Here is a 12317-nt window from a genome sequence, read left to right as displayed (position 1 = left end):
AATCAATCAATCAATCAATCAATCAATCAATCAATCAATCAATCAATCAATCAATCAATCAATCAATCAATCAATCAAATTTTATTTGTATAGCACATTTCAGCAGCAATGGCATTTCAAAGTGCTTTACATCATATCAAACACAGAAAAACAATGCAATATAGAATCAACAATCAAAACATGACATTAAGTCAGGTTCCATCAATACATTTGTAATTGATTACGTTTCAAATACAATCCTAACAGGTGGGTTTTTAGTCGAGTTTGCATCCATAAAAGGTTTACCTGTTACACTCTTACTGTGTTATATGGAACAAAATACCTATTGCTACTTTTATTCCCACTCACGCTCACAATCACACAGTTTAAAACGATGTAAACAGCATTTTAATGGGCTTCTGGCACAAGGCTCCGTACGCCTCTTTCACGGAATTTCGAGCTGGGACTCCGCCGTCCCTCACGGATTTTTTTTGTGCAATTCTATGGTACCTGTTAGTGTCTAGAATTTACAGGGTTTCCGTTACGCGCAATGACCCTCAGTCACTCGCCGTTTTTCTTCCTGCACAGGGCTCTGTACACCTCTTCACTCTTATGGTCACCAAAAGATACATTTTACAAGTGAATAGTAACTAACTAGTAGATGCCCTAATTCAAAAGACATTTTAAAGTAAAACAAGACGTCAAGGCCAGAAATACAACCAAAAGGAAAAGTTTGGAAATAAATCTAAGTGTACTTATCAACTGAGCATGATTACAATGAGGCATTTGTCTGTAACACTTAAAGTGGCACTTTCAATTTTCTCACTCAAGCTCTGAAGTCAGCTATTAATTTGGAAGGAAACTGTGCTTGCGTGGATATACACGAAGATGAAGACACACACACGCTCTGGGTTGTGTGCGTAAGTAAACACAACGGCCTTATAAATATAAATTGCAGTCAATGGTGCTGGAATTCCTTTGCACTCAGTCACCCAGTCACTTGTCCTCTCTCCTTTCACTTTGTACACACCCCCAGCAGGTGCTTTCACTTGAGGTTTAGTTTGCTGTTGTGCTTTAGGCTGTGTCTTTTAGGTTCAGTGAAATTGTGCCAAAAAAAAGCTTGTGAGGGGGATCCCAGGCCTCAGCCTGGGGCTCAGCATCAGTCATCAAGGAAAAACAGACTGTGGACTGCCTGCTTCACCTTCGTTCATAGGCAGAGAACCGCATCTGCATTGAAGCGTTCTTCCATCAGAGCATCTTTACAGAGGTAAGAAGACGCCACTCAAACCTAGATCCTAAATATTTTATGTTTGCCTTTGTGGTTTGTGGTTCTTCTCTTTAATATTACAGTTTAAAAGGGAACAACTGTGCAGCTCTTTGTCAGGAGTTAAAATGATATCATCATTTCATCTTTTTTTAGAAACCAGAAGATTGCTGCACAATCGAACAGGCATAGAAACAACAATAAACCTTTAAATTTTAATTGTATTAAACTCTTTCATCAGAAAGTACATAATCCATGTCATTTTATACACTTATAAAGGCATTTAATGATTAAAAACTGTATTAGCACAGTTGCATCTATGCATTGCAAAATAAACTTGCTGATTCCTACATTGAAAATTTCACCTCATTCCTAAAATTGCTGATACGTTGCATATTCAATAAATTAGAATATGCATTTCAACAAGGCTCTTTTATCAGTTCAAAAATGCCTTTTGAAAAATAACCTTTAAGATATAATATTAAGCCTACTTTTCATTAGGCTCACATTTCTGTGTTAATTTTTTTTATTAGTTGGATATAATCACCAAGTTGGGATTGCAAGTGCCATCATCATCAGAAATGAAGATGGCTGGCTGCTCAAGAGCGATTTTGCAGCCAGACAGTTTCAATTTTACAACTATAAAAGTATAACTTAATTTTATCTTGATAAAACGTTTTAAATCTGAGAAGAGAACATTAGTTGTATTTTTATGGGGGAATTTTCCCCATATAATTTTTTTTGTTTTGAAGAGGCAGAGAAAATTGTGCATTATTAAAAAGATTGGGATGTCTGTGCACTGATAGACTATAAATAACTAATCATTTAAGGAAGTAACTATTATCTGAAACCTAAAATCATCCACAATCTGCTCTCAGCAGTGCTATTAATTTCTAATAATATTTCTTTCTTGCTGGACAGTGGCAGCCCAACTAAGATGCTATTTTTCTCTAAGGAGTTTTTATTACACTGAAAATACTTCTAGGGGTTCCTTTCAGTTTAAATTCTTATCTGAAATTTGTCTTGATCTTTGTCTTTTAGAAGAACAAAGTGGAAAAAGAACCACGACTGCATTTCACTTGCATGTGAATTTAACGTAACAGCAAATGATTTACTTGGAGAAAAAAAAGCTTTGTATTAACCAGGAATGGGAAGTTGTGGCCAAAATCGAATCTACAATCGAATCTATAATCTAGGTATAAACAAGAGAGGGGCTGCAGTTACATCACATAAAAAACAAAAGAGCAGGTGACAGTATAAAGAGCTCTTAAAATCCCATTCTGATGTAGATGCTGACAATGATAAATATCCTCAGTAATCATGAAAATGAACCATTTGGATCAGGCTTCAGGTGCTTGGGTCATATAACTTCCGCTCCCTCATCCATCTTTCCAGGTGACAGGTTTATTTGCTCATCTACCAATGTAGGTTTGAAGGCTTATCTCAGCCATTTAGTACAAATACAATCCTCTGACAGAATTAATTAGGACTAGCAAAAAAAAAAAAAACGTCTTTGCAGAAGTTCAGTTTCCAAGGATATTGGCCCGATGCCTGTGCACCTGACTGCAGGAATGATTCATCCTGTGGACCATCATCCCCCAATTCCAGTTAAGACAACCCACATAGGGGCTAATAATGACAATCCTGCTGAAAAGATAAGAAAAGGAGCTTTGTGATGGTCTGAACATGATTATTCAGAACAGGCTCTGCAGATAATTGGAAAATGGGCTTCTATCTCTGATTCATAAAATAAGCAAATATCCATAAACAGTTTCATGTTATGTCTGAATGTACTTTACAGTGTGAGCTGAGCACCTGCCTTTATTAGTATTGCCATAAAAAGGATCTAAATGAGCGAATCTAACCAACAGAGGTTCATCCAGTAAATAGTCACATGAAGCCTTATGATGCTCCTTCCTTCAATCTTGTTCTTTGCAAAATAACTTCCTTAGTTCCCCCAAGATTCCCATGAGAAACAATAACAAGGAAAGGGGAAAAAAAAGAGATCTCCCTTTAACACTCGCACTGCAAACAGTCACGCCTGGCTGTTCACACTCCTTTAACTCCACACTCAAATGACACCAGCAGAGCTCTATGCCAACATGATTTTCACCAGTAGATAAAGAATTTCAAATGGCATTTATGGCCTTTTTTGTTCTGATTCACCTCTGAGTATTTATTTTAAACAAAGCCCATACTTTTTAGTTGTTTAATGTCGACTTATTAACTTTAATTTGAACATTTTGCCACATTTTCTCACATCAGTCATGTGAGGTCACTGGTTAATTTTAAGCTCAAATAGTTTCACAGGTCTGCAAGCGCATTCAATTCAGGAGGAAGCAGAACTCAAGGATTTACTTCTGGCCTAAAAAAATATTCCTTCTAGCAATTTTGTTTTTCATTCCAATGAAAATAGAGGATATTTTTGCAATAAATAACATTCGAGACTGTAGGAAAGAAAATGTTACCAATCATGGTGAAAACACATCAGCTTCCCAGGAAGGAGTTCTTTTCTTTGCAGAGTAAATGGAGCAAGCTCTAAAGCTCCTGAAATGAATATCAGCGTCTTGACCAAACTCATTTAGAGATCAGTCAGAGTCTTAATCCCTCTCTCAACAGGGGGTGTGAGCCTGTATCTTTTTCCTGTGTCCTCTCTTCCTTTTGGAAGAAGGTAATATGGCTAAATTTGCTTCGCTAATGGGTTTAGCGCAAGCTGTTGCACAGCAGAGTTGACACGCAGCAGCAAGCTGGGATACCAGAGGCGTTTAATCTCACTCCTGACGGAGAAAAGTGGAGGATGGGCTGGAGTTTACCAAAAGTTTGGAGATAAAAGGAAGAGCAAGGAGGATGATCTTATATTGGGGGGTTAAGGAGTAGGGGCTGAAAGAGGAATCTTTACAAAATACGAGAACGATAACATAATTCAACTTTGGAGAGGTTTGGAAAAGAAGATATCTCTTTTTTTTATCAATATAAACTTTTGATAGAAAAGAAATCAAATCTAAAATTTTGCTCATAACCTGAATAAATCCCATTGCATTTATTCAGAGCTTAGCGTTAAAGTTGCACTTGACCTAAAAAGTATAATTTTTTGTTATCCAAACTTTATGAGACTTTAATTGTTTGCCCTACGCTGAATCAAGCCATTACTCTACTGAACATGTGCTCAGTGGGGACACACTTCCTTTACTACCACCTCAGGCACAATCACTGATAACCTGGTGTGTGGCAGTAGTGTGACCTCCCATATGCCAGATGTGGCAGGTAGTAATTATTGGTGCCATATGCGAGACTACTCTTTTGTCGCAGGTTACGTAGGCAAATGTTCACTTTGGAGGATGATCTCCTGTTCGGAAGAACCCCACACCAATCAATAAAGGTTTTCACTTGAAAAATATTTTTTTCATTTTTTTTTTTGTGGAGACATGGTTTTGGGCACATTTTGTTCATGTTCTTGTCTTTATTATCTTTTTGATTAAAATCTCCAGCTGACTCTGGAGACAGAGGGCCGCCAAGACGGTACCTTGAAAGCCTGAAAGTGGCAGCAGGGCTACCTCAGGTCTCAATACAAGTCATCCACCCCCAAGATGAGAACCATTCTGGGCCACTGACCCACAAATAAGAGACTCAGTCAAATCCATTTTGCCTCATGCCTGCCAGGGGTGGGTGTCCTTTTACTCTCCCTTGAGGTTTATCTCCCGAGAATCTCATTTTGACTTTGGGGAAGCTATAAAGGAAGAACTCAAATCAGCTCCTTGTGTAACACAGAATGGTGTTTCTGGGAGTATAGTTGGTACTTTAGCACTTGGAGGAATAAGAATAAGACTATAATTTGACAAGATAAGCTCCTACAAGGTTCAGATGTTAGTGGTATATTTATGTTGATACTTTTTTCTGGCATCTTTCAGCCCATTCTGATGCTTGCATGAATTTCAGACCTTCTCTTTGTCTTTCTCCTCAGATGTCGAATCCAGTGAGCGGCTTACCAGAGAGCTCTGGCTTTGTGTCCCGGATTGGGATGACAGAGGATTCACTCGTCTTCCGCGAGCGAAACAGATGCTCTGAAGACCCCTGGGACACAGTTGACATCAAACCCAACATAGAAGCTCTGGAGCGTGGAGCGGGCCTCTATCTGTCCTGCTACGACATGCTCCTCACTGAAGATGCCGCCTGGGTGGTGAAAGTATCAGAGGGGTCCACTGCACTAGCAGTACCCATGAATCGCATGGAGAGCCGAGAGGAGCCAGAGCAGTGCCCTGTCATTGATAGCCAGGAGCATGGACTCTCCCCTGGGCTTGAGGGTCAGATGGAGGATCGTTCTCTGGAGCAGGTGCAGAGCATGGTCGTAGGGGAGGTGCTGAAGGACATTGAAACAGCCTGCAAACTGCTCAACATCACCCCAGGTAGGCTGTTCGCCACCACCACACCTGTTGCTGCACTTCATCATTTTGAGGAACCTTAATGCATCTAACTGGCAAAGTGAAATGAGCAGTGCTCACTATCTGCAGATAAAAGAATTATTAAGTCGGAGAACCAATCTTACTCCCAAAATCAACACATTTTTGTGTAAATAGCCCAGCTAAGATGACAGCTGTTCCCAATCGTATCCTTACTGACGCAAACTTATGTTTGCCTGCTCCAGGATCTGTTTAATCCTGACCTTTTGAACAAGTTTCCCTGAATTGTGACAGTGATGATTCTCTCCTGGCAGCAGCCGTGTACACAGTCTTAAGGGCGAGGTCTCGCCTGCTTGGAAAGCAAACAAAGGAAGCGGTTTTGTGCATTGTATTGCTGCTGGCTGTTATAAACCTACGTGATCCCCAGTCATCTGTTCACCTGATTAGGACTGCAGTGACATAAAAAGGATAATAACTTTATGTACTTTGAGTTATGCCTGACAACATTCGGAGAACATACACTTGAGAATGGCTTTGCGTAAGCCAAATGTTGCACATACTATGATTATTCTGAACAGGTTGCTTGAATTTCTTCTATTTCATACCCCATTACAGACCCTACAGAGTGGAACACGGGGAATGTCCAAAAGTGGATGCTGTGGACTGAACACCTGTACAGGTTGCCCCATGCAGGAAAGGCCTTCCAGGAGGTGACAGGGAAGGATCTGTGTGCCATGAGCGAAGAGGAGTTTCGGCAGCGCTCCCCACTGTGCGGAGACACGCTGTACGCTCACCTGGATATATGGAAGTCAGGTATATGATGTCTTCGTTTATTTAACAAACCACAAAAAGAAATGAGCAAATAGACTTTTGTTTAGGTGGAATTAAGCTGTGTGAAAATTACTGTTTCTTCTAACTGATTGTCTGTCACCTTTATCTCCAGCTGCCTGGATGAAAGAGAGGTGCTCAGCTGTAGATACCAAAGCTACAGGTAAGATTGATTTCCTACTGCTTTTTCTTGTATTTAATTACATTACCTAACCTTAATGAAAGCTGCATTAACACAAACGGAAGGAGGAGAAATAAATCTAAAGTGCAAGTTTCCTGCCTCTCTTCACATAACCACTTTACTTCACCTTTTATAAGTTCACAATTTTAATTATTACATAATGCGGATTTCAAATAATAAATGTCTTTGTGACATTTTAGCTGGTTGATATCAACAACCTGAAGGAGGACATGCCTGTGTTTTGTTGTGCAGGCTGTGAGGAGCTTTGGTCCGAGGCGGATTCATCCTGTTCGGGTCAACCGATTCATCTGTGGCAGTTCCTCCGAGAGCTGCTGCTCAAACCTCACAACTATGGTCGCTGCATACGCTGGCTCAATAAAGAAAAAGGTGCAGCATCTCCTGCAATTTTACTAAATGTATTTTAAAGTAGTATGACAAATACGAATGCAAAAAGTAGTGAGCTTTCGGGGCTGGGGACTCCAGTTTGTGGTTCATAAAAATACTGTAGTTTAACTCAAAAGAAAGAAGTTTTTTCATGAGTGGCAACAAGAAAGTTTTATGCAGAAGAACTGCTATAGAGGAGAGAAATAAAATTAACTTGGTTAGAGAAGACTCTTCATCTGTTTTCCTGCTTTAGTAAAGCTAGTGCTTAGCCTTGCAGCACAGTCAGCTGCTGCAGGAGGTCAGAAAAGTGACAGTATAACATAACGTTGCAGATCCATTTACTAATATTTGCCATGTGGTTATTTAGACCACTTAGAGAGATAGTTATTGTTGTGAATTTATTAATTATTTCCCAAACTCCATGAAAAAAAAAAAACTCTTTCAGCAGTGAGTTACATGCTACCAGAATATGCAGGATAGACAAGTCTATGAATAAATATTAAACATTTGCTAAGTTTGGCCAGCTAAATCCTCCAACACCGCACATTTTAGTTCAGTTTGAACTAAACTGAACTAAGGTGTTTGTGAATCGTGAATTTTTGTACCTTAATATATAACAGTAGAACTGGATCAATCTCAAACCATGTGTTGCTAGTCATTTTAAATGAAAATAATTTTTATTTTAACACATATTCATGGTCGTTGCAGTTTTTCTGGAACTGAAAAATTATGCATAAAAATTATTATTCGCTTATATAAGTAAAATAATTGATTAGTTTCCAATGATATAACTTTTGTATATTTTCCTCCAATTTATTTTATTCAATTATTATTTATTTAATAAAAAAAACACAAACTACAGGTCAGCAGTTGGAAAAAGTTGCAGTACTTTTCTTCCTAAGCTCATGTGTTTGACTAGTGACTGAAGTACAAAAATTTATTCACACTCTGTTTTGTACTTGTTGCTGTGTGTTTTTTGTTTGCTTTGCTTTGTTTTTAAAGATTCCCGTTTCTCCCTGCAGGTATTTTTAAAATCGAAGACTCGGCTCATGTGGCGCGACTGTGGGGACTCAGGAAGAACAGACCTGCTATGAATTATGACAAGCTGAGCCGCTCCATTCGGCAGTACTACAAAAAGGGAATCATTCGCAAGCCTGACGTGTCTCAGAGACTGGTCTACCAGTTTGTTCACCCAGTATGAGGCTTCAGGAGACTGGGATGATGAGAAGGAGACTTATGACAAGAAAACCAAACTATATCTAACAATGCACTTGAACAATTAAACCCAAGATGAAAAGTGACTTTGGACACATGCACTGATAAACGTGCTTTCCTCTGCAGAAGCAATGAGGATGAGAGAAAATAATGCGTTTTATGCTTCTTTTTTTTTCCTGCTGCAGAATCAAGCAAACACATATTACAATAAACAAACTGCCTTGTTGTTTGCATGATCTGCCTGGTGATGGTTCCATGATTAAATTCAGATGTCACAGCTCCGCGCCTTTGCTTTAACAAACAAGCTTCATGCAGTCGCGCCTTTCCTACTCCTATGCTTATTATGACTTCTGTTTCAGTCATCCACACCGCCACCAGGTAATCTTGTGTTTCTGGACCTGTTAAGCCACAGCAGGCTTCTATATTCCATCTGGGAAGGACAGGAAAGGACACTTCAGCAGTTTTGATGAATTTGGATGCACAAGTGCAATTCTTAAAACTTGCACTTAAAACTCTCCATTCTGTGGTGGAGATGATAAGGCCAATTTTGTTTTTGTCTTTCTCCGTGATAAGAGTGACATTTTCTCCAACAGCGCTGCTGAGGCGCTTCATGGTTTAGCTTGTCAGCTGTGGTTTATATAGCTTTATATAGATTGCATTTTAAGTTGCTGATGTGCGAGGACCAACATGCTGAACCAATTATTCTCAATTCACTGTCATGTTGCTAACATGAAAACATCCTAATGCAACTATTACAGATGTTAAATGAAGTGGACTAGTAACCATGACGTCAAGTGGAGTGCCTTGCATCTTTGAAAATAAGATGTTCACATTTTCCTATATTATTGCTACAAATGTTAGTGTATTTTATTAGGATGATTTTATATTACAGAACACACAGTAAATGTGGAGTGAAAGGAAACATTGTCTAAATGTTTACAAATAAAATTCTGAAAAGTGCGGTGTGCATTTGTATTCATCGCTGCTGAGTCCATACTGTGATCGACCACCTCTCTGTGCAATCAGTTGCGAACCTTGGAGCGAACGCCTCTACCAGCTTTGAACACAAAAATCTTGCCCATTTCTTTCCAAAATATGCCGGGTACAGTCAGATTAAATGAAAAATATGCCGGGTACAGTCAGATTAAATGAAAAATATGCCGGGTACAGTCAGATTAAATGAAAAGCTTACCTACATTCATTTGGATCTGGAACTTCATTGTGCCATTCTTTCATATGAATATGCCTTGATATAAACAATTTTCTTGTAGCCCTGATTGTATGTTTACACTTGCGGTTATGGATGGAAAAGAAAGGGGAAAACTCAAAAGGAGAGAGTTGGAAAAAATAGTTAAAAGGGAAATGAGATAAGAAGAAAGGAGGGAGAAAATAGTTAAAATTTTACAACTGCAGAAAGGGAGAAAAAAAATCACAATATTTTTCTTTTAAGCAATAGGATTCTCGTTACCACTTCTCTATAAAAGCCAAACTTGACAGTAGTATTGTTGACGGTTGTGACACAGTGAACATCCATGTCTTTTGTAGATTTGCGGTATATTTATTAGATTTTCAGATGATGACTGGAAGAGAGCCACATTGTTCACCCTCTTCTAAATTTCTCTACAACTTGACCTCTGACCTGTCTGGTGTATTCCCTGTTTTTATTCAGTCATTTACTGAACTTCTAAATTTATATTCCAACATTAAACACAAATAGCCTCTGGATACTAATTAGGTGACTCCTGAACATGTTTGGCTGCACTGGACGTTACAGTTATAAGATAATGTCTGAATATTTACATATGTAATACTTTTCTAAGTCTAATTTTCCAAAATTTTGAACCATGCATTGAATTTATTTCACTTCAGTTATTCATAACTTTGCAATGGAGTAATGTTTTTAAATTACTGGAATAAAGTCAGAATCTTCCGAAATAATATTATGACTATTGTTTCCATATTGTACTAATACTGGAAGAAAGTCTTATGACAAAAATGTCATAATGTTAGAAGAATGAAGTCAAAATAGTCCCAGAATAACGACAAAATAACCAAAGAATAACGCAGTAATACTATGGGAACTCCAACACAAAACTGAGATAAAATGAGGCATGCTGAGCATGCCTCGTGAAGTTATAGTTTGGCATTTGTTTTAAAAATAAGGTCATACTTAATCTTTTATCACATCAAAATCAAATTATTACCAGTTGTGGGATTTTAAAACAGTTATGCAAATGTCTACTTCAAAAGAACTACAATGACTTTGATCACATTAGATCTTAAATGCCCCAATAATCTACTTCTTGCGCCAAGGCAGATTTCATGATTCAAGCAGAATCACAAGCCTAGACAGAAACTAAATTTGAACTCTATCTGTGGGTAATTTGCAAGAGTTTGTAACGCATTTAAAAACAACCACATTTTGTTTGAAGAGGTATCAAGCTGTTTTAGTTTCACAGCCCTTTCTTTTCTGATGAATGTCCTTACTGACATTTTCTCCTGTAACTGACTTTCTTATGACTTGCATCATAATTACCATTTTCCTCCAGTGGTGAGTGAAGATCTGCCAAGATAAGGTGGTTTTGAAGCTAAATGAAGCAGGTAAAAAAAAAAACACACCTCTTGCTCTGAAGTTAGCAGGTAAGAGGTGAACTTGTTACCTCATGTGCTGCTCAAGCTTCAAAGGAACTAAGAGGAAATATGAGTAAAAATTAGTATGTTTAATGAGAAGTCAGTCTTGTTGTGATGATGGGAGCAGTTTATACCATTGTAAAATACCAATATGCTAACAAGCTACAACATGCATGCAGAGTGCATTCTCAGTTAAAATGTGCCTCTGTGGTGAGGGGTAATTATTACCATTTCATATGACTGCTTACATTAAAATTAATGTAAGTTGCAAGGGATCAAAGATCTTCTCATAGTGCACAAGACTACGCGGTGATAATTAGAGGGCAAAAATGACTGAAGGAAATAACAGTGTGTGTTTTAGCAACCGTCAACAAGTAAAAGAAACAAAAACAGAGGCCAACCGCAACATTTACTTAGAAAGGCAGGTAGCAGTTGTTTTTCTTCTTTTTTCCATTGAAAGATTTATCTGAAATTTGAGTGACACCTACAATGTAAACAAAGACGAAAAGTTAAAAAAATAAATAAATAAAATCTTTGCAACTTTATATAATAGTTCCAGAACTTGAAAAGTATTAGTTCACCATACATAATGTTGCATATTTGTTTTTAAAAAGTTAAACTGTTAGTTCTGAAAGTTTGTGAATATAGTCGTATTAAGCATATTAATATATCATAAGAAGAGGGAATATCTAAACTGTTATTAATTTGGAGATAAGCTGATTAGTTCGACAGCAAGAGAGTTACTTAAACTAAACAAATACTTTTTTCCTATAAAGAATTGCCTAAACTATAAAATTGTTTGTAAGATATCTTGTGACATCTAGTGGCAGCAATGGATATTGACTTGTATTGAACTGAAAATGTTTTGTAAATCATGATTAAAAAATGTTAATCCAGGAAAGGCGATTTTTCTCAGTTTAAATTCATACACTAAATGTCTGGGAAATCCAGAAAATATTCTCTTCTAACTGTTGAGTTTCCTGATAAAACTCAACTAACTAGATGAGACATTATCTATCTATCTATCTATCTATCTATCTATCTATCTATCTATCTATCTATCTATCTATCTATCTATCTATCTATCTATCTATCTATCTATCTATCTATCTATCTATCTATCTATCTATCTATCTATCTATCTATCTATCTATCTATCTATCTGTCTATCTGTCTGTCTGTCTGTCTGTCTGTCTGTCTGTCTGTCTGTCTATCTAGTTGCCACTGCAACAGATGTCTTCAAGTGGATGGCTTTTCACTTTTCAATGACATTGACATGTTCTTTACTGTTTAACCAGGTTTGGTTCAGGGAGATGTCTAAGTCTGACAAAATTTATAATGTTAATACTGTATGTTCAAAGTGCAATTTTAAAGTTTGAAGTGGTATTTTGGCTTCCTCCACATTATAAAAACATGTCTGTTAGATTAACTGGTGACC

At 37.6% G+C, this 12317-nt stretch overlaps 1 protein-coding gene across 1 annotated transcript; it reads left to right on the top strand.

Annotated features, from left to right (window-relative positions):
• Window positions 1–511: 511 nt before the first annotated feature.
• On the top strand, window positions 512–9585 carry spdef (SAM pointed domain containing ets transcription factor). Its single transcript, XM_032550661.1, has 6 exons — window positions 512–1246; window positions 5205–5646; window positions 6256–6453; window positions 6584–6631; window positions 6902–7036; window positions 8056–9585. Exons 2-6 carry the CDS (start codon window positions 5205–5207, stop codon window positions 8232–8234), a joined length of 1002 nt encoding a protein of 333 aa, XP_032406552.1. The 5' UTR covers window positions 512–1246; the 3' UTR covers window positions 8235–9585.
• Window positions 9586–12317: the final 2732 nt, after the last annotated feature.

The sequence above is a fragment of the Xiphophorus hellerii genome, chromosome 20 (genome assembly GCF_003331165.1).
Source record: "Xiphophorus hellerii strain 12219 chromosome 20, Xiphophorus_hellerii-4.1, whole genome shotgun sequence".
In the NCBI taxonomy this organism is placed as follows: Eukaryota; Metazoa; Chordata; class Actinopteri; order Cyprinodontiformes; family Poeciliidae; genus Xiphophorus; species Xiphophorus hellerii.
Note: the sequence above shows the minus strand (reverse complement) of the source record. Positions and strands in the feature narration are given on the sequence as shown.